Below are 27,269 nucleotides of genomic sequence, written 5' to 3'. Positions count from 1 at the left end.
TCTAAGATAGCACTGTTGATGAATCACCTTACAAAAATAGGTGATAAAAACTAAAATTGCTTTGGTCGGGTCGTACTTCTTTTTGTATATTTACTATAAAGCTTTACATATCAAAGCGGACATGTCACAAATCAACATTAAGTAAATAACAAATAGGAATAACTTAACCCAAAATAAGGGCTTCACTTTTATTGCGAAAAAGCGATAAAAAGTGGGTGATGTAGTTTTGCGCAGAAACTGTTATACACAAAACGGTAAAAGATCGGAAAAAGTCTCATTAGAAAAAATAAAACTTGGAATTATTTGCAAATCGGGTCCGAGCTGACCCAGGCCCCCCTAGTTATTTAATTTACATATAACGGCATAATATCAGAACATTTGTTTAATTTTTTTATTTACAAATGTTTAAAATCAATTAGTAAATCTCCGGAGTACATAACGTACGTAATCATGCGCATTCACAAAAAAAATCTATTGCATGTTATCCGATTTTTTAGGCCTCAAAAAATTAAAAATTGAAAAAAAGAAGAGCTGACTTATTTACCGGGTCAGCTAGGTGGACAAATACTGTGCAAAATTTTAAAACGGTTGGTTCAGTAGGTTTTGAGTTATGATGTCCTCCGCAAAACTAGTTTTTCGAGGTGCCACCGGAGAAGCCCTGTAACTCGCTCAATGTTCATTATTTTGCAAATGAAATTTGAGAAAATATTATTCAGATGTTGTACTATTATATGGTAATTGAATGCATATTGTAATACTCTTTGCATCGCCAAAACGTCTGTGGTGAAGGGTACTAAAGAACCTTAATACACGGTGATTTATCTTTAAATGTTAACCGTTGCCGTTATCTTCAGATTTTTAACACTATCCTCGAAAACATTGCACTACAAGTACTTCTCAGGACATGATTGTACAATTTGAGAAATTAGAAATTTCCTTTCTATACATTAACACAACCAGAAAATTTAGCCAAACAAACTTTAGAAAAATTAGCTCACACATCGCATGAATTCTAAGTGACCCCATCGCAAATACACCAAACGAATCCAGACAGTGAACGTCACAGTTTCGAGAGTTCCTGATATTTGCCGGCAGAGATAGATTTAATATCATAGAAAAATACAAAGAATAATTCGAAATCCGTTAGGATTTTTTTGGTCTGGTAAGACGGTTAGATTTTTGTCACAGCCGGTATTATGAACCAGGGCAAGACTTACCACAAAGAGTGCCTTTACAAACGTCGATTACCTCTTTTTGACAAGACTGCTTCTCCGACATTTTGGCCTGACTTGACATCGTGCCGTTATGCTAAATCAATTGTAGCATTGTATTGAGTCATCAAAACAAATTTTATGCCCAAAGACTACAATACGCTAAACTGTCGAAAGATACCGGGTAATCACGAAGCAGCAGCTAAAAATCTGAAAATCAAAGTAGAAGATAGTTGAGAAAGAAGTTACAGATACTATTGTGTACATTAATACCACTAAGTTTGACGCGTTTCACTAAGCTAACTGAAATCAGAAGTGTATGTTCCAAAAATTTGTTTGTCTGTTTCGTTTGACCATGCATTACAATAGGGCTGATATAACATGATGACAATCTACAAAAATCAAGTAACAATATGCCAATAAAACTCAACTGTTAAAATTATGCACTGATTATGATATCAACACGAAGATGTCTTTAAACGAGTTTTTCAAGCCCTATTTTTAAACTACGGGTCCTACAAAAGAGTTATTCTTAACATATTGAACAATAGCAGTACAACGTTCCTTATGTGATGAAACTGGATATAATGTGGCCTGAGAAGGCTCTATTTTGTTTTACAATAAACATTCCTTTTTTGCGAACAGATGGCTTTGAATTCAATCAATACTGTATCGACGAATCCCTTTGCAAAAGATTTAGCATCATGGTAATTCTTGTTTAAGTCTCGCGTTTACTGCTGCAGGAAAAGGAATAACGGTTGGTTGTTCGAGTATGTGTCACCGTGATTCATAGTTTATCTTTACGTTAGACATTATTCAGGTTGATAAGAGGGGGAGGGGTAAGGGTTTCAGCAAGAAAAAAAACACTTCTATTGCGATTTTTAAACATGGTGTGCCTAAAACTGTTATTAACGAAAAAATTGCCATAAATTCGGTATACGGCAAGATATAGTATCCAAGCATCTTCTCAGTGAATTTCAAAATGATCCAGATATGGCGATTTGAAGTTTTATGACACGTTTCATAAGGCTACCAGCAAACACCCTTAGGTTTCATACTATGTTGCGTTTCGGCTTCGCCTCATCAGAAACCGACACTAACACATTGTCGGAATAGATTAGCGCCGGCTTGACGCAAATCCCTTAAAACTAAAACACACTATGTGTTTCAATCAAACGACTGATCAAACGTGATGTCCCGTTCGAGCAGAAGTTCTGTTTATGCCGATGAGACACAAGTGAAGCCGAAACTTGTCTTGGCTTAGCAGGCCTATGCGAAAGCACTATGCTATATTTCACCCTAAGGAGGAAAAATTGGTAAAAACCAAAATTTCTCACTAGGGTGAAAATTTGTTGGTAAAAACCAGTCTTTGTACAGGAGGGCACAAATCCTTATTTCATACTATGTTGCGTTTCGGCTTCGCCTCATCAGAAACCGACACTAACACATTGTCGGAATAGTCGGCGCTAATCTATCTATCTAATGTATCTTTTCTACCAGACTTCAAGCGTGAATCCTTGTTTGGCCCTTGACTATTTAGATCGCTAATACGTGTCGCGATTTTGAAGAAAACCCTTACCATTTAATTACATAAATATAATGTACAAAAGGTGTTATTTATGTGTTGCATTGAAAAATATGAAAATAGTGTTGTCTATAATTATATAAAATTATATCTTCCGTTATTTTTTTTTCAATTTCAGGATCAAATTACACACCAATACTTTTGAATGTATACGCAATCGAGCAAAAAAATCTATTCTTTGAAAAAAAATTTGGGACCGTTCTATTAAAATAAAGCGGTTTCCTAATACAAATGTTGAGCAATTTTCATACTTTTAATGAAAAAATCGCAAAATAATGGTTACTTTAATATTGTTGTCCTAAAACCGTATAGTACTTTTACAAAGGAACGTAACATAGGCCTTCTTTTTCTTCACTTAGAGAATTGAAAATCGGTTGAAAAATGACCGCGTAGAAAAATTTTTGATGCTGAAAATCCTCAACATATTTTTTTTGCTATAAACCAAGATTTTAAGGGTATATTAAATTGACCAAATGTTTTTTTGTCTTTGACCAGATCTACGACCTTTTACAGACCACTTTAAAAGTACGTTCAATTTTGTAGTGCCGTCTTATTATACTGTATTTCTTTTAGTTACACTTTCGTTACAAGAGTTGGTACTATATGCTGTTTAGAATTAGACCTATTCCTATATAATTCGCAATCAATTTTTAGCCGGCAGTTCAAAAATCAAAATCCGATTTGGTTTCCTCAGCCTTTCTGATAGGAATAATGATTACCACGAATATACCAATAAATGCATGAAGCACACGATAAAATCCATAGCTTGTATCATAATTGCCAGGAAATTGCCACCCAAAACTTGAAATGGAAGGGAGCGTTATAATGGAGCTGATGGGTTTATACATTGATTTTCGGTAACAAGCAGTGTCATAAAATAGCCAGTTTTTGATGTTTCATAATTGTATTTCACCAGTTCCCTGCGGAGGCGCTGTCGGAAATGTTGTTATCATTTGGAAATTAGGGTTTGAAATGCGGTATAAAAGAAAAACGGTTCATTTGGAAGGGTGAAAACTCAATAATAGTCATTATGCTCGGGCGACCTTTACGCAACGTATATACAGGTAGGTATAACAAGGAGCAAAGATAAGATTAAAAGTTGAATATTATTTTCATTTTTTAAATATTGAGAGTATAATGCCACTAGGTTGAACTGTTTTGGATGATGAGCACATTTCGTGAAGATGAATTTAAAACATAACGTTTGAACTCAACCATTCGATGTATTGGTTTCAAAAATATAATTATATTTGAATAAGTTTTGCGTCGCCTGGAAAGTGACAACCTTTTTGTGGAGAATCAAAAGTTAAAAAGAGTTAAGTTCGCTGGAAACATTTGTCGATCAGATTGTGATGAAACAAGTGTCCGCTGATACTACTTAAAACGTAAAAAAACGTGAACGGATGCTACAAACATTTGATGTCAACGATATTTATCGTTAACCGTGCAACGATAATTCATTAGTTGATTTCAATACAGAATTTTGTTGAAATTAAAAAATCTGTGCGTTTGTTCAATTTGGAATCACACGGGTATATTTATTGCAAAGCCTGATCGTAAATGTACCTAAAACATACATAACGATTTACAAAAAATCCATAGACGTGTTCGAATTTTTGTGTCTTCGCTTGTCAGTTGGATTAGGTTTCGTTTGAAGGTGCCACCTGCAATCAAGATTGTTATTGGGAATGCAAGACCATTGGACCGATTTTGCATTGACTTCGCTTCCTCCACTGTGTGAATTTGAACGGTTATATGTCCAACCGCTTCGTGAATGGAATTTACGCGGTACACACAGTACTATCTCTGTGGTTTGGCATGCAGCGCTTGATTTTCTACAGTCTTTGGGGAATTATATCGACCAAACAGATCTCTGATTTTCGGTTGTGTAATATATTGTAGATCTATTTGGGAAGGTTGATTAATTTTTATGTAGTGCATGAATGCCTAGATTTTGATTACCTACGTACGAGTAAGGTACAATGGACCTGGAAGAATATTTCTACGCACTTTTTTATGTTTTAGGCTTTATTTTTCAAATTACAGTTTGTCGCATAAGTACGTAGTGATTTCAATTAGCTCAGTCCGAAGTAAAACACATCAAACTCTATAGTTTTACAACTAAAGGTTGTCCACAAAATTATTGCACTACGTAGAAAGTGTGGCCAAAAATTAATTCGTTATCCAAAATAAGAAAACATTAAGATTGTGATATGTAATATTTAAAGACAGTTTTGAATGGCACTCATAATTTTTTTACTTTGTAGTATATATAACTTTTCTCCCAGCTATCTTCTATTTTCGTTACATTTTTCTTGCATTTTTTACAAAATCTAATTTTTTGGCTGCTGCTTTGTAATTGCCCAGTATCTTTTAATTTACGGATGTTCCGGGCAGTTGGCGTATTGCAGTCTTTGGGCTAAAGACACAGTCTTGTGTAAAAGAGGTATTCGACGTTTTGAAAGGCACTCTTTGTGGTAAGTTCCCTTTCCTGATTCATAATCCCGGTTGTGCCATTAATCTGACCTCGTTTACCGCAACTGCAGTTTGCTTGGCAGTTTGTATTTTTCAGCTATAATAAATCTAAATATCAGGCACTCTCGAAGCTGTGGCGTTCACTGTCCTGAGTCGTTTCTAAGTTTGCGATGGGATGATTTAGAATGATGTGCGAGCTGAACTTTCTTACGATACATGGTTAAATTGTCTGGTTATGTTAATAGAAAGATATCTGATATCTGAAATTTACAAACTATGACCATTACACGTTAAACCTCATTTCAACGAAATATGGTTATTCTGCGTCGTTTGCAGAATTTTCTTCGTGGGTAGCATTGAGAGTGAGATGCTCAAAAGAACTACTGAAAGCTTGAACCAATAAAAATCAAAATAGACAATTATGGGTTGTTCTCGTATTTTGTCCGCAATTATTGTATCTAAAGTGTGATTGACTTTAGCGATAAATTTCTAAACAAGTACTGCTCACCCGTCTATCAATGAACATTTTCATCTATTCACATGCGTATATTATAAATATTGCAATATTTTCGTAGTTATACACAGCCGAGGGCATTGTTTGCGAAAACAGCCTTAACCTTCCGGAAGTTGCGCTAGTGCACTGACTGCACGCTGCTCTGAAAATCTAGCAAAATCGTCTTAGGGCATCAGCGGCTGCTCCTTCAGTGGACCATAAGCGCGCCTTCTGGAGGGTTAAGCGCATCACGAAGTACGAAGAATTCTTCGTTGGCCCGGATAAGGGAGTCCGAGTAGAGAAGTCACGGTAAATCTGCCCTACTTCTCCTTTTTGTCTAAGAAACATTTCATCCGTAATGTAACTAGGGAGGTCAAATTACTATTGTTAATTCTGTATAGTGCTAACTAAGTATTCCATTACGCGGATGCTATTCAAGGAAACGCAATGGATATTTCTAAGCTTTAATTATGTTCTTATCTTTTCAATTGCCATTATAAAATGTCCCATTTTGGAATCTTTGAAGTAAAATACGATATGCTGATTTCATCTCTGTGATGTGATTTATCGAATGTTACTCTTAATTTGCTTACGTTTGTTCAATTATACGGGACCCTTCGTTCGATAGTGCTCGGGGGCCCCGAGTGGTCTTAAGATGGCCATGTCAGTAACCCAACCAAACATTCGAGTGTAGCGCTATGTATTTCAATACAAATAGGTTAGTGGATATGATGTTTATATTTCATAATTTCGAAAGTCAATACGATCTTGTATTGTAATGCTTCAGAAGTTACGATTTTCGGAAATGGTTGACTTTGCGTAATCGTGTTTTTTCTTAAACTACTGAACAGAACTTTTACCTGTACTAATGCTAGATAGACAACTTCTATGCTCAGCTAGGTAAACAGCAGATGGGTGCGTAGGTAATTGGTCGTTCGTGGAAACTTAATGGTTCCTTGGCACGTATTCATTTCTGCTTTACAGTAGCACTGATCCTTCAAATTTTTGCCATAGAATTAAAAATGCGATAGTCTTATGCGAAACATTACTTACTTCAAACATTAATCTAACTTCAAGTGTTTTCAACATAATTCGCCTCGATCAAGACACCCTATGTGGAGGAATGGTTTTAGAAGATAATCAAGACTATTCTTTCTCTATAATTAATCTCTCTTCGACTTTTGGCATAGAAGTTATTACCATTCTGCCACTTCTGTATACATTCTTCCCAAGACTCAATATGGACAACAAATGCTTATTGATATGGTAAAACTTCTGCTTGCTCTGTGGTTGGTTTCAGGAGATTTATACTTCTGGAGTTTCGCTCGTCAATAATAACTCGAAAAATTTTATATAACAATTTTTAAAAATATAACTTTATTAGCACAACAGTTTTCAATACAGGCGATATGACATGGTTTGCCAGATCACTTCTGGATTCAAGCTGATTAGATTTATCTCTCAATTCGACCTCGCTTCGTTTATATTTCACATGGAAAAATTTTCCTGATCCCCACGGTAGCGATAATTTACCAAATACTGTTAAAATTGTCAGTAGTAAACGGAGAAAATGAATACTTCTCTGTTTTGATTCTGGAAGCCAGTTATTAGCCCAAACCACTAAACTAATTTCTGAAATCTCAGAATGATCTTCCAACCCCTGGTGCGACAAGTGTTCCTACGCGTATGGAACATTTCTCTCGTTGAAATATAATATGTACAATATTACTGTATCTACTTTTGACACAATTGTGCGACAAATTATATAATTCAATACATTTTAAAACGGGAAAAGTATTCTACATCAAAAGGCTCATGATTTATCATACCATGTGTAACTCCAGTCCTAAAGAAATGTAGTTGGCAAAATGAATTCAACTGAAGCTGCAACAGACGAAATATACCGTATTCCTAATCTATTATTTATATTTCTTGTTTATGGGAAAGCGCTTGAAAGGGTGCAATTATTATTTATATAAGTATGTCATAAATTTTACCGCAATATTCATTGCCAAGCTCGGACGGAATTATGGCTGTGATTTGCGTTTTCCCAGCAAACAACAACTGTTCGATATAGGCTGCATGAATTGATTGTGACAAATAAATTAGATTCGTTTTCGAGTTCGCTATTCTCGCGGCTCGTCATTTATACCTGCTACCGCCGTTTCCGTCACTATCTCGCTATGCGATTTTCTACGTGACGTAGGCTACGTGTTCTTCATTTTCTCGCATATTGTAGGTGTATAGTGCTACTATACAGTTATGATTTCATTGGTTCTGAGCCCGCCCTGCCAATTTTAACAAGTTGGATAAGAGAAAAAAATACTGTCCTGGGCTTTGTCCGAACATCGCAATTATTGGCGAAATCTACAAACATGTCGCCAAACAATGGCGTTTCTAGAACAACCGCGCCCAATAATTTCGAAAAATATCCTATATTATATGACGCTAATTTGGTACCATTATAGGGCAAATATATATGGGGCCGTGCACTAAATGCGTAAGAGAACATGGGGAAGGGGAAGTTTCAAAAAATCTTACAAAATATTATCTGGGGGAGGGAGTGTCTGTTCTCTCTTACCTAATACCATACAACAGGTATGAAAAATAAAATCATGTATTAAATTATTCCTTCGTAATAAAAGTGAAATAATTGTTATTTGTGCCATGAACGTTTTGTTTATCAAACAATATAAGAACAATGATATTTAATTTTGATGATAATGCATATTATTTGTGTAGCCAAAAGTGATACGTAGTTTCACTATGTTATTAACTAATACATATATTTTTCCAGCTGGTAAAATTCACGGGAAATAACTTTTTTGGACAATAAACAGTCCGTAGTAAGATGTAGCAGTGTGCCGCATAGATGGATATAACCTGCAATCCTAAAAGAAGATATAATTTCTACAAAACTTGACCAAATTAACAAATTTTGTGTTAAATGAGTTTTTTTACTGTGGAAAATCGGAGCCCATTCACATTTTAAGATAGATCACAAAAACAAGGACTTTTCACTGTACCCCATGCGTCACCGTTTCAAGGTTACCCATTGGTTGGGTCTATTTATGAAAATTGTGAAATTACACAGAACCTTGACCAGTTACCAACAAACTTTGTTCGTGGCAAATGTTGAATATAACATTTTCTATAAATAGCTACATTTATCCAATAAACGGTACCTCATAAAAATGGAATAATGTTTCTCATTCCAAATTTACTCTGTTACAAAACAAACAAATATCCTTAAAAAGAGATAGAGTTATCGGAAATCTTTTAAAATTTGGCGTGTAAGGAATTAAAAGTCATAAAATATGAGGAAATGAGACGATTCTGTTCATGCATTACGATTTTATTGCGATTGTTTCATAGTTCCTGCTGTTCCACTGTAGACAAAAGTTTCTAAATGTATCCCAACAATAATCCTGAAGTAGCACTGTGCGAAATTAACATATATAAATAATATTACAACAGATGAAAACAGTTCCTTATGCTCATAAAATTTCTTGTAATGTTTATAAAAGACTGCACTTGGTTTTGTTATCTTATTTTCTAATGAATTAACAATATGCTTTGTTTGTAAGATCTTATCTGCGAGGGAGGGGGAGGTCGAAAAGTTCCAAAAATACCTTACGTAATTAGCGTACGGCCTCTTTAATGGTAGCGTAATGCTATGGGTTTATTCATTATGCAACTCATCTTGAAAATTATTTTTAATATCATTCGAAGATATGTAATATAGTCTAGGAAGCAGCGCACTTCCCGTGAAGGACGAGCCAAGGTGCTTCTATTCGAGACTTGCATCATAAAACATTCATACCATGTGAGAACGAAATTCTGTTCAGGATATTCACTATAATAAATTATAAGGGAATCAATTACGGTTCTCAACACTATTTTAATTTTTTCCCTTTTTTCTATGCACAGTAGGGGAGACTGAGGAGACTTGATCCCCGGGGAGACTTGATCCCATCATTGTAACTCAAAGGCGGATCAGAATACATTAATCGAATATACTATAAAGTTGCTTAGTTTTATCTAAACATAAATTTCATTAACACAGAAAAAAGAAATTGGACTTTTGTGTAACCGAATTTTTACCGATTTAAAAAAAAGTCTCAGAAGAACTGAAGAAGATTTATTTTTGAAATTTTCAAACTTTTATAAAATTGATAAAATCACCCACTACATACTCTACTTTTGCATAAAGAATTACAGGAGAATGTCAATTATATGAATACGTTAAGATTGAGCTGATTCTTTTGTTCAACTATATTTTTACTAAAGTTTGCTGAAATAGATGCTATGGGTTCACTTGATCCCTTCAAATTCGTGGAGAATTGATCCCCTTCGCCATACTTCATACACACCACTGAAAATAACCAAATTCACACCAGAACAATTGAAGTCATTGTTGTCATAAAAATGTCAAAAATGAACGCTTCATCGTAAAGAAACATAACTGTAATTGTTTACTACAGTATACGTAGCAACCATTCATCCCACATTTGACGTTCCTCAACCATAATAAAGACAGCTTTCAAATAATTGCACGGAGATTCGGGGAATTCGTAAAAAATCAGGTGAGAGATGCGTAATATGTAGTAACAAAAATAACAATATCTAATCATAACAATTTAATCAATACTACAATCCACTTATAAAATTGAATGGGGTAATGTACCCGTTTTTGCCCTATTAAGAAGGGTACCACATAATTTTATTATTTCAGCTTCTTTGATTTGTTATTAAGGTCAATTTTTTTATTTCGATTATAGAGGTTTTAACGTTAAGGTCATTCGCCTCTTATTAAGAGCCAATATAATAACAAAATTGTCTTGAGAATGGTGAAAATCTTCTGTTTGAGCGCAGCAAAATCTCTAATCGAGTACCCCCATTATCGCAATACCATTTGAGTCAATGCGTTGAGCAAAGATGGCAGACGCTGCTCTAACCAAAGGCTTCAGATGGGTAGGATGTAGGGTTGCCACCTCTGGAGAGGCTTTGACCCGGAGATTTTCACCGATCTGGGGAGTGGTGGATTTTGAGTGGAACGAGACAGAAATTGGAATCAAAGCGATTGCTAGGCATTTTAGAGCACTTTAATCGCTTTTTATTACCACGTTAAAGTAAAACCACAGATAACAGACGTTTAGGCTAGAACAAAATTTCTTCAAAAACCTGTGTAAACTTTCAAATTGATAAACGTTAGAAATCCGTGTTTCACTATTGCCATCTGCGCAACTGTTTACTATACGTGTTTGACAGCTGCACTCTAACTGCATTGCATCGATCATTGCGCCATCTACAAACGTTTGCCAAACGTGTTTCAGACGTCTGATTTATTCGGAATCTCAGTAGCGGGTATTTACACACGATTCAAATCGAGCCTAAACGTCTGTTATCTGTGGTAAAACTGTAAATTTTTCACGCTTGAGAACGGTTTTATCGCTTTAATGTGGTGTAGTATTTCACTTCCCCGACTAAGTGCCAAGAATACAAAAGCACTAGCTACTCTCACTGTGGAGGTCGAGCATTTCTCTCCTCCACAACTAACAGGAGAAGAAGAGCAAAGGAGGCAGAGCTGCGACATCACACTATGTGGTGTCGGTTATTCGTCACCAACAAATTTTAATTTCGCAACAGAGGGACAAAACTCCCTAGCCCAGATAAGGATCGCTGCTGGAGTAGCAACAACACCGCAAGAACTCGTTTGATGTTGACCTAGTCAGTTGGATTAGAACAAATCTGCCAGACCTTAGTGCAGCTGGCGATAAGCACCACTAATAGTGAAATGATTTGGTAAAATTGCAGTAAAATACACCATTTTGAGCGACTTAGTGGAATGCAACATTTCAATTGTAGCACATAGCGAAATATTACTTTTCTTAACCCTCCGGAAGTCGCGCATATGGCTTACCGAACGAGCAGCCGCTGGTCCCCGAAGGCGATTTCGCTAGATTTTCAGAGCAGCGTGCACTCAGTGCACTAGCGTGACTTCCGAAAGGTTAATTTGTAGTAAATTTTATTTGTTTTTCATTTTCATTGCTTTGTGAAAGAAATTAGCAATATTTGGTGAACTCTTCGCCACCTTGAAACGAAGGGTTAGTCGGGAAAAATAAATCTGAACCAGAGTAATAGTTAATTTAGACTTTTTAAATATTTTGTAAAGAATGGGAATTCCAAAAAAATTTAACCTATGCTTCTTCCCACCAAACCCGGAGAAATTGATGTAAAACCCGGAGACCCGGAGATCGCTCCCGAACACCGGAGTCTCCGGGTCAAACCCGGAGGGGTGGCAACCCTAGTAGGATGATAGTAGAAACAGGGCAAAAATAGGCTTATTACCCTACATGTTCTTTTAAACACGTTTTCATAAAGGAATCAAGTGTCCCCAAATTAGGGATCGAGTCTCCACTAATCTAAGAATTTTCCATTTTTTGTTGTTTTCCACAAATGCTAATAGCTCATGTCCAGTGTAATATTTCCATGTAATTTTTTTATGATTATTAGTCATCCCTAGAAACAATATAAAACTACAAAAAAAATACATAGTTTTTTATCATTCCACGGAGTTGGACTGAAAAATAAAAAAGGGGATCAAGTCTCCTCAGTCTCCCCTAATAGCACAATATTTCGTCTTTTATAGCATAATATCAACCAGCATTATAACAGAATATATGGATTATGGCTTTTTAAGAATGCCCTATATGACCACCCCATTTTTGGATTCGATTATCCGAGGAAAATTTTTTGAACACTACGGGTCTGTACAGGCAACAGATAAACGAAAGGTTGACTGTAGCATGTGCCACAGTCAGGCACTCCTCAAAGATAAGGGAAAACCTTTGATTTCGTGTCTCTTGCGAGTGAATAAGAATGTTCAGCGAAAGTTATCTCTCCCTCCAATTTTTCCTTGCATGATGGAGCAGAGAAAACGGTCACGACAAAGAACTATTTATTACAGTGTCTTCTGTGATTCCACGTGGAACTCGACTGAACAGGCAGTAATACTGTTGAATAGCTACCAACAACAGGACGTTACGTTGCAGTAATGGAGGTAATTTGTTCGTTTCTCTATTCTTAATAATTTTGCCGATTAAAACTTTTATCCTTAATCTTGCCCTATATTTCACCGTCATTGTCGTCATTTCGCTTGTCGTCTTCGTTTCAACGCAACATGCGCCGTAATTATTTCCAAGGCAGAATCAAGCAACATCGGCGGTCACAACTGTCCCGGCGGTTGCCCTGACAGGAACCATCAGCCTGGCGCTAAGAAAACCGGCACCGAATGTGACCGCAGCAACCGCTCCGAAAGTCGGGCGCTTTTTCGGTTCCGCTTTCAACATTGCCAACCGCTATCGAGCTAACAGCAGTAACTTGGGCAAGGTTAGTTTGGCCATAACGAATCTGAAGGTCATCAACAACGAGCCGTTACCACCGCCACTCTGTGCCATGGTGTCATCCGATACGCCCCCTCTGCTGAAGTATCAGGCCTCGTATCAACTGGAGTCGAAGAATCCGTTCAGTCGCGAGGCATGTGAAGTCATTCTACGGGAATCGTTGGATAAATCACTACAGGGCGTTGAGTACAGTTCGTATTTCGCGCCCTCGCTTTGTCAGCAGATCTGCGAGGACGTGAAGGCAAAAGTGAAGGAGCTAAATTTCGATCGGTGAGTTGTGTGATGGAGGATGGGATAGATTTGGGGTTTGGAGGTGGACGTTTTTATGTTGTTGAAATTGCACAACTAAAAGAATGGTTTTTAGTGATATTTGATACAAATGAAAATCACTTTAGTTTTTTTGAATGGGATTTTGAGTATTTCTTGGTTAAAGTGGTCGTTACAATGAGTGGTTGACATTGTGGTTCAGCAAGTTGATACAGTAGTGATTGTTTTTGTCTTTCTCATATAGAAAGAGTATTCCGCGAAATTGGATGACAAACGCCATTTAAGAGCAAACTGAGTTAGAAGTACTATTTGACTCGATCTAAAAACAACTGCAAGGGGGAATTAGTGGATTTTGGCGTTCCATAGATAGCTAACGACTCACAAACATTTTAAGGAGTTTTATAGAATTCGAGAAGTGTCAATCTAAGTTCAATGAACGAAGACCGTGAAGATACCATGGTAAGGAAATTGTCAATGATCCCAAGGGCATACTAAATTGCAGTTAATTCTGAGGAAAAAACGAAACAGGACCATTAAGATTATGAGTCAGGGATAAATTTATATCCTCAAACCGGTGGACGCTTCAACGGCGATCGGCGAACTGGCGTGTACGAAAGAGATTCGGTATCCAGATACAGTAGTGATTGTTTTTGTCTTTCTCATATAGAAAGAGTATTCCGCAAAACTTGATGACAAACGCCATTTAAGAGCAAACTGAGTTAGAAGTACCATTCGACTTCATCTAAAAATAACTGCAAGGTGGAATTAGTGACTAACAAACATTTTAGGGAGTTTTATAGAATTCGAGAAGCGTCAATTTAAATTCAATGAACGAAGATCGTGAAGATACCATAGTAGGAAATTGCAGTTAATTCGGTGGCAAGAATGAAATAGCACCATTAAGAATGCGGGTTACGGATAAACTATTATCCTAAAACCGGTTGACGCTTCAAAGGCGGTCGGCGACCTGCCGTGTACGAATGAAATTCGGTATCCACCCATTTTTGCATGAATGAATCGAAATCCATACGTGTCAAATGAAACTATGGCGGACTAAGGACTCCAGTCCAAGGGCTATTGAACCTCAGCGGGCTCGACCAAAAAAAAATCATCACAAATAGTTGTGCCTCGCGGAATTTGTGTTATGGAACCTTTATTCAGAATGTTGATGTTGTCACTAAGATCGTTTATTAAAGAAGATCTGTCATTAAATAGCTTTGTTGGAGTTCAAGTCTGAAATCTTCTGGAATCAACCTATGTGCAGGCATTAATTTTACTATATCAAACTACTATTGTGCCGATAGGATAATATATACATTTAAGTGATACAAAAGAGTTCGCCTACACACTCTTAGGTAATTGAATCACACATCTTTGTAACGTCGCTGGATTAAACAAAATTGCATGAGAAGAAATTGCTTGTTCGATGTGTATTAGGCCCAGTTCTTGTGGTGTATTCTACTCCCAGCAAAAACTGCATCCAGTACCTCCAAAATAATAACCAGCATCATCATCGAAGAAGCAACTGACAAAAAAAAACAAATTCGCATTCGTGCCCTGTAAATGCAAGAAGCATGTTTTCTCGTTGCCCTTACTAGCTATAGCTACAAAATCAATTGTTGTAGATGGTGCTATTTTAACATTTGAAGGAGTCGATGAAACAGCGGCTGGCCAGCGGTTCGATTCGACCGAAACTTTGCAGCTGTGTTCGGTTTATGGATCTAAATGTTTTCTGCTGACAATAAGAACATTTTGACATAAGTGCAATTTTTCAAATGGGCGTATTACATGTATACCAGTATTATTTTGAAAAAAAAAAAAAATTATTCGCCAACCGGGGTGTTTATTTCATGGTTAAGAACCTCTCGAGTGGTGATATAGGTTCATATTTACTATTTTACGGCCAGCGCCATTTAGCACATTTCGAGGAAAACAATTTTTAAAGTTTGATATTTAAAATCTTGAAATAATTCGTTGAAGACAATTGATGCTTCTACTTGTTCTGTATTATATCTCAATTATTGCGAAAATCGTTTGACTATGGTGATAGGTTTTGCTTAAAAATGTAAACAAAAGTGGCATTCACATATGTCATCAGTGTGTATAGATGACAAAATTTGTACAGCGTGTCATAACCGAGCATGGAAAATTTTTCATACATGTAATACATCGATTATTACATCTTATTCATATCTTCGGATTAATTTGACCTCTAAACAATCAGTGAGATGCATTTTGAAGGAAATTGGCCAAGGAATCTAGAAAAAGATAGTAATTTTTGGTTGCCAAATATGCAATATTTTCAGTTTTAAACAAAAACTGCATTTTTATCGCAATACTCATATTTTTATTTTAAAAATATTTATGCTATTGTGTTCGTCAGATATTTTTAAACAGAAAAACATCTAATTAATCAATCCCAAGATACAGCGATTTGAAGCAAAAGACTCACAATTTTTCATAACGTTTTTCGCTATATCGCCGAATTTCAAAATTCCATAAACACCACTTCGTAGAGATTCCGACATGTAACGTAGCATATCTAACTCAGTTTGCTTCTGTAAATAGTTTGTTTATTTTTAAATATTTCTGATTAAAAAATATACTTAGTATTGCCGTTCTTTTATGCCCATTTCAAAGCTAAGAACACTAGATTCATATTCCGTATATTTAGAATGGCTTTTTAAACGCCTCAGCATAAACATTAAATCATGAAATCTTGTTTAATAGATTTTATTCAATTGCGTTTCCCAGATTTAAAGAAAAGAGTCGTTTCGTTGCGTTTGTTCTGCCCTACGAGCAGCACAAACACAAACTTCCATCGTGCACCACTCCACATGTGTTGTTCTAATCTCGTAAGTTCCGTTGAATGCGCTGAAAAAATCAGAATCACGTGAGAACAACCTTTTCCGATGACAAACCAGACACATATTTATTTGTCTTCACAAAAGGCACGATAATTGATGTTCACATCCAATAAACTGTAAATTTTCGTGGAAATAAACACAAGCATCAAAATATTCACCCTATTAGCAAAAAATCGGAAACGAAGTAGAGTATACTTGTTTTCTCGTGTTTATAATGGGCACCTGTAAGGTAGCGAGCACAAAAGAGGTCATTCATTAACTCATTCTCCGGCAGATTTATTTATCCGGAGAAATTCTGCGTTTTACCTATCCTGAGACTTTTTGTATGCATGTCTGTAGCATGTGGTTGCCCTTGAAAACAAAAAAAAAACCCGTTTAAATCCACCTGGTGGTGCAATTGTGCCTTTCTCATTTATCCAAACTACGATTCCATGGCTGGGTATGTTTAATATAATGGTGGAAATGTCTATTACATATTCAGTGCGATTTACACATACGTACAATGAGTTTACAGCTTCGAACTTGAGTTGCTATGTGTCGACGCTGAAGCCCACCAAAAATTTTCAACTTGTTAAGAAATTTTAAATTAGTTTCTCAACTCAAAATCATTTTAAACCAAATTTTTCACTGGATTTTCCGACCCACTAGGAAAATTTATTCTGGAGTAACTAGAAAATTTTATTCGGGTAGGGATGATGAGGGAAGGGCGGTTTAGGTGGTGAGGTTTAGGGCGGGGGAGAGGGTGTACTCCTCACCGTATTCCCTTAATTACGCCCCTGTTAAAATATAGAAAACCTATGCAAATCTAAAAAAAAAAAATTGGCCGGGATTAAGTTGACGATGTTCAGAGTGATTGCATAACCTTTCTATAGGAGAAAGGCAAAAAATGTTTTTTGTGCTGTTGGATAGATATTCATTGAAATCAAATTTGGGAATGTTATCTAAAGACGATATTTTTTGTTAGGGGAAGCTTTGCCACTGCGACCACTATTCAGGTTATCTTTTGTGGCTACCCCTGTTTGCTCTACATATTACAAATTGCCCGAATCCAATGTAATTGGAAGCGAGTTGTTTGTTTGTCCACATGTGTCGTCCCAACCGGGTAGTACATTATTAATGTAGCTGAGGATCCGTTTGGGACAGGTATGCCATATCTCGTGAGGCGTCATAAGATGCCTTCCGAAGTATCGCTCCCTTCGAAGAAATAGTACTGCACACAGGCAGAGAATATGTTCCGAGTTCTCGGGCTCGTAGTTACAAAATCGACAAATGTCATCTTGACTTTTGCCAATTTTTTCAGATGATACTTAGCAGGACAATGTCCCGTAAATAATATTAATGTAAATGTGATTATACGTAAGTCTTTACGTTTTAGATCCATTAGTTTTTTGGCTCTCGTTGTATCTGGATATGTATGAATTTCTTAGCTTGTCGAGCGCCTTCTACGTTACGCCAGTCGTTTAGTAGTTGGTCTCTCTAAATACGATGATCAAGGTCTATTCTTGGGCTAAAAAGATAGTAGTCGGTCACGAGAGGATATCAGTTGTCCGTTGACACAACTGAACTTGCTCAACAATACAATATGATCTGTATAGGAGACGATTTCTTCACCCAGGCTTGTCTTTAAAACATGTTTAACACACTGGAAAACCTGGTTTAAAAGCTAAGCGTAAGTAAAGAAATCGGCTCTAAATCCATAAATTACTTCTTTTAGCTCGTAAAAACTTATATCATACTATATTTATTTTTTCAGGTACAAAATTGTAGTAACTGTAACCATGGGTGAACGATACATGCAAGGACTTAAGCTAATTGCTCAATTTCTTTGGGATTCAGAAAAGGATAACTATGTGTCCTGCATTTATGATTCCTCCCCGAGCCTGTTTGCCGTTGCAACGATCTACGCCATCTACTACGATTAAAACTTTGTCATTAAAGTAGCCTACTAGATTGTTGAAATAAATTCATATGTACTACATATGCTCAAAACACTTAACCATTTTTTTCTTATGTCAACCGCTCAATTCCTATATTTTCTGTCTGGTAGTGTTATTGTTTTATTGTTGTTTCACATAAATCGATAAAACCAATTAGCAATTTTCTGACGACCACGTAGATTAAATAATCTGTATGTTTAAAAACATACTGTGAAAAATTTACTCAGTTGTTGAGTAAAATCTTGTATGGATTATAGTATAGGGGACCTTTCATAAAATATTGTGCACTTTAAAATGGAATTTTGTGACATATGGAAAGAGGGGATTGGCTAGAACGTAACGTAATATGTTTTAGTAGATGTAATCAAATTGATTCGGTAAATGTTGGCTCAGCACAACACCTTTTAGGAAAATTCAGTTTTCCTTACATAATGTATTGATTGAAGAAATTAAATATGTTATTACCAAAACATTCGTAACAATTCTTTTGTCCATCTACCATTGATATGTCTCGCACTGATGTTGTCCTATGCTGATTTGAGCGTTTCTTTGAGTCTTGTCACTGTCCCATGTAGTATGTGTTATCAAAAACATCGCGAGAAATCATGTACTAAATCAATATTAATTCTTCAAAAGAGCTAAGGAGATTTTTGTAAACAAGCTTGTTTCGCTAATTATTCCGCTGCCGAGTTGAATTACATGGAAAATACCCATGAATCAACATCTTTACCCCTTAAAATGTTTTCTGGATTGAAATTATAACAATTTAAGAGAAATTAGCAAAACAAAGGTTTGTTTACAAATTTTATTAGCCCTATTCAAAAGTTGATATGGAAATGTTCTCAATCGATATAATATCCGAAGAAAGTGATAAGAGTTGTAAGAAATGTCTCCTCACACTGTTAGGTGAATTGAAAGTGTTTTTACGCTTACACCTTACCTTCTTCAATGTGTTTAAGGGGTAGCATACCTTTTCATTTTGAAATAAATCGGATTTTTTATTACTTTATCTGAAAGTTCAACTCCTTGAGAATTTTTCCTCAAATTTTTATAGAAGTCCGAGAAATAGATTGAAAGTTACAGCGCTTACAAGCGTGCTTCGTTTACCAAGAGCAGTGGTACCATGAAATTTTAAACTCGATTATTTCGAAAATCCGTTTTCCAAAAAATGGGTTTTCCGTGATCACGATTGCCGAAAAATCACTCAATCGATTTTCTTCAATTTGTTTTTCAATTGATCGTTATTAATTTTTCTCCTACCTTAACCATTCCTTTTTCATACATAAATTTTTGTTTTGTGGATGATAATTTTTTAACACAATTTTTAGAGCGATTTTTAGGAACAACGTTCCCGAATGCAGGAAAAAAATATTATTTATTCAACTAATCGTTAAGATACGAAGAATACTCATATACTAATGGAATTTTTTGAGTTTTGGGATTTTAGTTGATCTATTGGTCTTCAATTGTGATCACCGCAAACCTCTTAATTAAAAAAGGGTTTCGGGGGAAATGCCATAACTCCGCCAATTATCAATACATTTTTATGCTTATTTATTTCAGTGTGAAGTGAAGTACTACCAAAATACTACAGTACCACCAAAATATTACAAGTTTGATGTAATGAAATAATTACTTTATTCCTTTACGAAAATTCAAACTTTCTTGACAACACCAAGGCTACTGCTACGATCTTATTTGACACTAAGAATCCATTTTGGTTATACATGAGAAATGTTACCAATATCAAAGCGTTGGATTACAATTTTGTTAAGAAATTTGGACAAGATTCTCCGACAGTCTTCCCATATGATTTTTAGCCTTCGAAATATGTTTGTGTGACAATTAATAACGTAAATTGAATGTTCAATCGAATAAAAACCGTTTTGCTCTCTTTTCGTGATTCATTCGCTTATGGTTCTTTTTTCTATTCTATTACTAATTTAGTTGAGGCTATCAATACCTCTTCACTATAAAATTCGTGCACTGGTTGAAAATACATCAAGCTGCGACCGCAAGTAATTTCAGTTTACAATTCTCACATGTAGGTATCGCTAGAGCGGATAAAGAGAATCATTTCCAACCATCAGAGTCCACTTGCACGAGATCGCGGTCACCCTTTTACGTGAGCGTTCCAACTCGAAAATGGCTACAAACAGCTTCAGGCCACTCAACACACTTCGGTTGCCATAGCAAGCGCGAAATCCAAACAGGTTGCGGCCGGTTACTTCGCAAGGCTCTCAGTTTCACGTTGTTCGAATGATTTGTGTGGGAATGGCCGACAGATTGGTAGTAAAATTATTGCAACTAGACATTATTATTGCAATTCCATTGACGAATCTTGTCGTTTGGCGAAGTAGAAGAAGGGGAAAATCAAGTTTCGTTTGCGATCATACTATTTTGCAGCATGCGTGATGGTTGTATTTGCCAGACCCTTATTCGAGCGATTTGCATTTTTTGAACATTTTGAAACAGCTGTCTGATTATTTATATTTTGACTAAAAATTTTCGTTAGGTTTTGTCAGTTTTCCACATGTAACTTATGAAAAAATAATAAGTTTTTTAATAAAGCTAATTGTAAGGACTTTGGATAGTACTATTGAAGGTTCATAGTAATGTTATTCTGGAAAGATTTACGTGGCCATTTCATGTTGAAAATCTGAGTTATCTACTATATTTACTTAGTTTTTATTCACTGAACTGAACTTGGACTGAGTTTTTATATCATTTAGATACAGCACCAGTTTTGGAGATAAACTGAAATGCGACGTAACTCGAGCAGTTGTTATAATTTATGTGATTGTTTTTTTGAAACGAAGCTCAGGTTATAATCCTAACTATTGTTAAAATATTTGATTTGATAGCAGTTAGAGTTTGACAGCACCGCTTCATGGTCAAGCCAGAACGACACTAGACTAGAGCAATGTTAGTGCATACACAACCACCCTAATGGCGCGTAGCTGCGTGATCGTTCCCATCCGCTACAAGTGGTGAGTTCCATCCGGTCACCTCCAACAGCACTTGACTCATTCACCAGTTGGGTACCACCTACATAGCAATCCATATGAAACCTGCTACACTCAACTCAGTTCCTGAGTTCCGTGGGGATGAAGAACTGGTTTTACCACAAACACACACACACACACCCATGCGGGGAGCGCAAATGGAGTTGATGTTGCTGGTCGGCAGCAGCGTTGCGATCAACAACTTCTGCAGTCGTGGAAGTAGTTTCGGCGAGAGTGGTTGGTTTGAATTCACGCGTGTTCGATACTGATCTTCCCTGCTTGGATCTTCAGCGGGCGCGTTTCAGATCATCGCAGTAGTCTGTTTCTGTGTAGTGCTTCAGCTTCAATAACATTCAGGTTTTTAATTGCTTTTCGTTGTGGTTATTGTACGCTACGGTTAGTAGAATTTCGTTTTTTGTTCATGTGAACTGTAAATTTGCAAAATAATAGAGATTGATTAGGCTTCTTTCGAATGCGGCCTGCTACTGTTTCAAGGTTTTACGAGAGATTGGCCACTTGTCGAAGATAAGTTCGATTGTTTCCTGTGGAATCCGCTAAACAATTTTCGAAGCAGTTACAAGAAAGCTATTCAATACAGTTGCGCCCATTTGCATTTTTATGCATAACAGTGAAAGATACTGAGGGATTGTGGTCACTGGTTAATCAAATAGACAATGATGGTGGATCGACCATGTCACCACAAAATTCCTCACTTGAAGCAGTGGAGGATCAAGGAAATCATTGTGTCTGCTAACATCGATACGTATACAGCGATTTGTTCATATTTTACGACGTTAGCTGATACGGTGATGTTGCCATGGAAAAGAAGAATGCAGTCTGTGTTCGGATAGTTCCATACATTACTAGGGTGTCCATTTCTCGAGCTCAAAGCATGATGAACCTGTCCCTGCAGCCAAACATGGATAGAAAGTGATAGTTGACTTTGTTGGTTGCGTCTTTGCTTACGACCTATTGTGTGCTAAAGTGTAATGAAATATTAAAATTTGGGTCCAACAACAATACAAGTCGTGTGAATCGTTTTGAGCAGTTGACGTTACTTTAGGTGATAAACCAACAGAAAACGCTAGTAAAAGTGCGCCGGTGGTCGTGACATATCAGGGTGAAAAGTGAATTGTTGATACAGTGCAAAAGCTCACTGCTACCGGAGACGTTTAGGAAGCCCAACTGGAACGGCGTTGGATGATATGGATGTTTTGGAATTATTTTTTTAACTTGAAATAATTTGAAGCTAATGCTGATTTTTGATTAATTTTCAATAATACCATGAGCAATAGTTTATCTGTAATAAAATTTAGATCTTCTGCGTACGATTATAACATTTTTGATTGATGTTTGGTTTGTATAGAATATTACCTACGCTATATGTGATACGGTTTCTCAAATTATTAGAGCATAAGTAATAGTTTTTTACGAATATATAAACACATCAATCTACCCGATTCATCAAATTGTTATAGATTTTGACATACAATATTCTCTTAAAATACATCCACATATTGCTTCACCGATACCACTTGGGCTTACTATCATTGAACACGGTGTTCGCCTTTCTGCACTGGGTTACAACCGTGGCTAATCAATTTCGACTTTTGTTTTATTGTTCTCTTTTCTTTAACCCGCTGTCATGCGAATTTTCCTGCGTCGTCATCACAACATGCTGCCGAATAGTTGCTGAATATAAACAAGGTGGGTTTTCCGTTTCGTTAATGTTTATTTTCGTCATAGGTTTTTAAAGTAAGTTTTTATTCGCGTGTGTATAATAGCGTAGTTTACTCTGGATCGCAACAAAGCATATAGAAGTAAGATCCTCATTATTTTAATTAAAATTTACGGATAACTCAGTGTCTATGATCAAATTGAAAACTAAACTTGATATTATGATTAGATTATATAATTTTATAGGGTGATCGCCTATTTGCTACTATTAATGGTATGTGTCACTATTTCGATTATTGCTCGTTCTACAATCTATGAAATGCATATAAAAAGGTTACTTCGATTCTAAGAAACAGAATAAAAGCAAATATTGTGAAATAATCGCGCTTGAGCAAAATGAAAACTCGGATCGATGACAGACTCTAACCAACTAAGCTTCGATAAGGAATTGGGTAAATGTTGGCTCTACACCCTAGACTATCCTTTTAGCGGGTAAACTATCAAATGTGAACCAATTGTCCTATGTCTTCAAACGGTTAATTATTCCTACTATCAATCAGAGAAAATTCAACATTCTATCAGAAGTAGCAATTTTGCTTTTTAGTAACAAAGCAAGTTTAGTTGATTTACTTTTCAATTTTTGTAAAATAATTAAAAGAAACTTTTATTTTAATATTTGACCTTGCAGCGATATTGAGTGTGAGATCACTTATTTTCAGAATCAGTCAGTTGTCTACCTACGACCAAAATCTGTTGTAATCGTTTGGCAAACATCATACTTACATTATCGGTACTGAAAGCTTGAACTTCAAGCTTCACACTTCATCGGTTGCACATTCCGTAAGTAAAAACCTGGTGCTACTTTGAACGGTTGCGCTCGTAGGAGGTGGTTTAACTTGTTCATCGATATTACAGGCAAACCAGCGCTCATGCATTTAAGTCAGCTGTTCCAAACGTCATGTGGTTCATTTTTTTGGAATACAAAATGATTATTGTTGACTTTGCTATTGGAGCTTCGCAGACGTGGCATTCACCGATTTTTCTTATATTGAAACCGAATGAGCTCAATTAGTTGAGCTCAGTTCGCTTCCTGTCTCTTCGTGAGCTTATTAAAGAGCGCGTGTAAAAAACGTTCGCCGATATATGCTACAATGAACCTTCCACAACAACAATTCTTAAAAAATAGAGAATATAACAAAGGAACGTTATTCCTTCGCTTAGAGGAGCACGAGAGTAGTTAACACTGTTATCGATTACTTTTAATCTTTTTGCATTTCTTATATTGGGTAGGTAGATCGTGCAAAATAGAACACGCTTTTTTAATTCCTTTATTCACCCAGTTGGTGCTAGTTACTGACGAGATGTATCTGAAACACAAAAATCAAACTTAATCTAAGTTAGGTTTTGTGCCCTTAATGTGCAATATATTTTAATTAAATTTTCCCTATTGGGAATTTATTGTATAATGCCAAGCATTTGGTTCTTCAATCAAAAACCAGGAGTTCGTTTCCGCTTTCTCGTCAGCAAACGAGAGCTTCTGTATTCGCTTCCCGGGACATCGCTCGAGACAAGCCAGTTGCTTTAGGTGTTCACATTTGTGAACTGTTTGGATTTGTTTGTGGTTAACTAGTGCTAATTAAAATAGTAGTTTAGATACATCGTCTAACTAGACACCCAGTAGGTGCTAGTTACTGATGAGATGCATTCGAAACACAAAAATCTCTCCTTTCATTCACATCAAGGTCATCATTGTCAAAGTTGTCATGGTGCTCGCGATCAGATGTTCTTCCCTGCTTCTTGCACTTATGGGTAACCAGTGCAAAGCTGTTGTCATTTTTAATTGATTTCTTCGCCAATGTTGCTTTCAGTTGATTTTGAGGTGCTGGATGTTGCTGTTTCAGTTATAATTATGGCCTGAACAGCTGCCATAAATTTGATAAACATTTGTGGTTCAGGTATTGGTATTGAAAACTCATTTTTGGGTTGATTTGCCGAAGATACGTTGGCAATCGGTTGAGATGCTTTCTCCTCTGTATCGTCCGTGCAAGGTTGTCCTTAGTGTACTGTTTGATTACAGTACTTGCACGTAGAAGTTTACTCTTAAGGGTGCATAGCGTAGTTTGGTTAATAGTAGCTCCGTAGTTTATAGTCATGTAGGATGGAATAGGTCATTCGAACCGCATCAACAAGAACACCGTTAGGTGTACCATGGAAGAAATTTTTTCTCGTGTCAGGTGTGACGGATTCTACTTCTCCGTATTACGCCATACATTGTACAATAAGCTCAAGAGAAATACGCGGTGATAGATCATGTAGCCTTGCCTCTATATAGTCTTTATCTATATACACTGCCGCTATACGCATAACTGTCCCATGGGTATAGGAAATCCCATAGCACAAGGGTCAGCTATGCTTATAGCGGCAGTAAACGGAAACCATAATTCTATCGTTGTCACTTTCAAATATGTGCTTTAAGTTGTCCTGTAAATCGAAACGTCCGGCTTGGACTAACGTGTTGATATCAATACTGCATTGCGGAGATGATGATACTGAAAACAGGCGACTTCCATTTGCTAATTGTTGTACACTTGGCTCGATTGTAGGTCTGACTCAGGCAGAAGTAGGAAGTAAACTGAAAATAGAATACGTTGTGCAAAAGGGCAGACTGTTGGCCTTATCTCAAATTATTTGATGAATTGTCTCCATTTTCATAAGTATAAATATGTTACGCGAAAATCCTGCGACCTGAAACCGCTTCCACGGTACACCAGGAAAAAAAATACTTCAGCAGGCTACATAGATCGTGTTGGAATCTATACATCAATCGACCCTTGTCATTACTTTTCAGCCTCAATTCCCCGATATTTTGAATTTAACTACGTACTATGTACCGTATCCGGTTGGCGAAGCTGTATTTTGTGCATCACCCTTATCACTGCCTACACGTGTCGCTAGCTGAAGTATGAGTAACTTAAGTAAAGATGAGGTAACCAATAGGGTGGGACAAAAAATAGATTCCAGCTCTGAATAACTTTTTGGGTACCATTTGGGTCCTAGAACATCTGTGCAAATTCTTAGCTTGATCCCTGAAACTATATTTTTGCGCCCACTGTTTAAAGTTTACATGGGATTTTGCATGGGAAAATTAACTTTCACGAAATAATTCCTCCAGGAGTCGCCCATTGCTTCCTAAAAATAAACCGTAGGAAATTTTACAAAGAAAAGTCTCGAGAACTACGAAACGATCTGACGCTTGAGAAAAAAGTTATTAAGCTGAAACCAATTGATGCTCTGATAGTTGATAAAATATTCATTTTTTCTAGCACCACTGTTGTTGGTTGTGGGTATGCAGTTTTGTTTTGATCTTCTCTTAATGTGTCTAAATCATTTATCTATACTGTTTGATCACTTCGCAAGAGCTTTGAGGGATAAATTGAATAATGATAAATCTTCTTTTGTAAATAATAAGAAAAAATTAAAGATTTTGTTAATAATTCGACCGTCAGCAGCAGTGATGCTATGAAAAGTAAACTTTTCATTAATCTTCAAGGCATCAGTCGGTTTTTGCTTAATAACTTTTTCCACAAGCATCAGATCGTTTCGTGGTCTTCTAGACTTTGTTTCCTTGACAAATTTCCTATAAAAATCAGACATCTATTTATTTTTGGGAGGTAACGGGCGACTCTTGGAAGAATTAATTTCCAAAAGACGTATTCCCCATACGAAATCCCATGTAAACTTTAAACTGTTGGCGCAAAAATATAGTATCACCGATCGAACTAAAAATTTGCATAGTTGTTCTGGGAGCTAAATGGGACTCAAAAAGTTACTCGGAGCGAAATTTTAGTTTTTTCATATAACCATGCCCCACTCTAGTAACCAACCCCAGCGAGATCATTGGTCATATGTTGATAGAGAAGGGTGAAATGAAGAGCGTCTGTTTTCGATATTAGGAGCAGCGCTAAACAGTTTATGTCCCGGACTGGGCGGCTGGAGAAGAAATGTGGTGCCTCGTCAACTTTATCTAAGATGGCAGTCTCATCACCAGGCTAGGTCTCGCAGCCCTGGCAAAATGAATAGCACAACCTCGAAAAATGTAACAACAAATACAGAATGGAATATTAGGTAAAGGTCACGGCAACTTTTTTTTGAAAACCGGTTCTTTGGACGTCTGAAGATTGTTTTCGAGGATTATGCCTGAAAGTTCGATGAACAAATCGAAGATAGGCTAACGAAATATAACCTGAACACAGCGTAGCAACATGTCCATGCGGTGGTCAATATAAGAGCAACAGAAGTGTTGGGTACCATGCGTGAAACCAGCGGATCGGTTGGTTTCATGCTGT

The 27,269-nt window shown here is 36.5% G+C and overlaps 2 protein-coding genes across 4 annotated transcripts in view; both read left to right on the top strand.

Annotated features, from left to right (window-relative positions):
• Positions 1 to 12,718: 12,718 nt before the first annotated feature.
• On the top strand, positions 12,719 to 18,300 carry LOC131691984 (dynein light chain Tctex-type 5-like). The gene is made up of 3 exons (XM_058978802.1): positions 12,719 to 12,827; positions 12,974 to 13,440; positions 18,058 to 18,300. Exons 1-3 carry the CDS (start codon positions 12,822 to 12,824, stop codon positions 18,224 to 18,226), a joined length of 642 nt encoding a protein of 213 aa, XP_058834785.1. The 5' UTR covers positions 12,719 to 12,821; the 3' UTR covers positions 18,227 to 18,300.
• A 3,148-nt stretch (positions 18,301 to 21,448) lies between these two features.
• Positions 21,449 to 27,269, top strand: part of LOC131691974 (putative ferric-chelate reductase 1 homolog) — a 125,325-nt gene continuing 119,504 nt past the window's right edge. For 2 of the 3 annotated variants that reach the window (XM_058978792.1, XM_058978788.1), the window contains exons 1-2: positions 21,449 to 21,642; positions 22,936 to 22,953. The gene's annotated coding sequence lies outside the window, so the exon portion shown is untranslated. The remainder of the gene's footprint in view (positions 21,643 to 22,935; positions 22,954 to 27,269) is intronic. The other variant, XM_058978789.1, reaches the window with a different exon arrangement.

Source organism: Topomyia yanbarensis, chromosome 3, assembly GCF_030247195.1.
Source record: "Topomyia yanbarensis strain Yona2022 chromosome 3, ASM3024719v1, whole genome shotgun sequence".
Classification (NCBI taxonomy): Eukaryota; Metazoa; Arthropoda; class Insecta; order Diptera; family Culicidae; genus Topomyia; species Topomyia yanbarensis.
The sequence above is the reverse complement of the archived record's forward strand: the minus strand, read 5'-3'. Positions and strand labels throughout refer to the sequence as shown.

Excerpts from the sequence above, each read along its gene's own strand:
- LOC131691984 (XM_058978802.1), top strand. Across the intron at positions 13,441-18,057 it reads AAGGAGCTAAATTTCGATCG|GTACAAAATTGTAGTAACTG; the intron begins GTGAGTTGTGTG and ends TTATTTTTTCAG.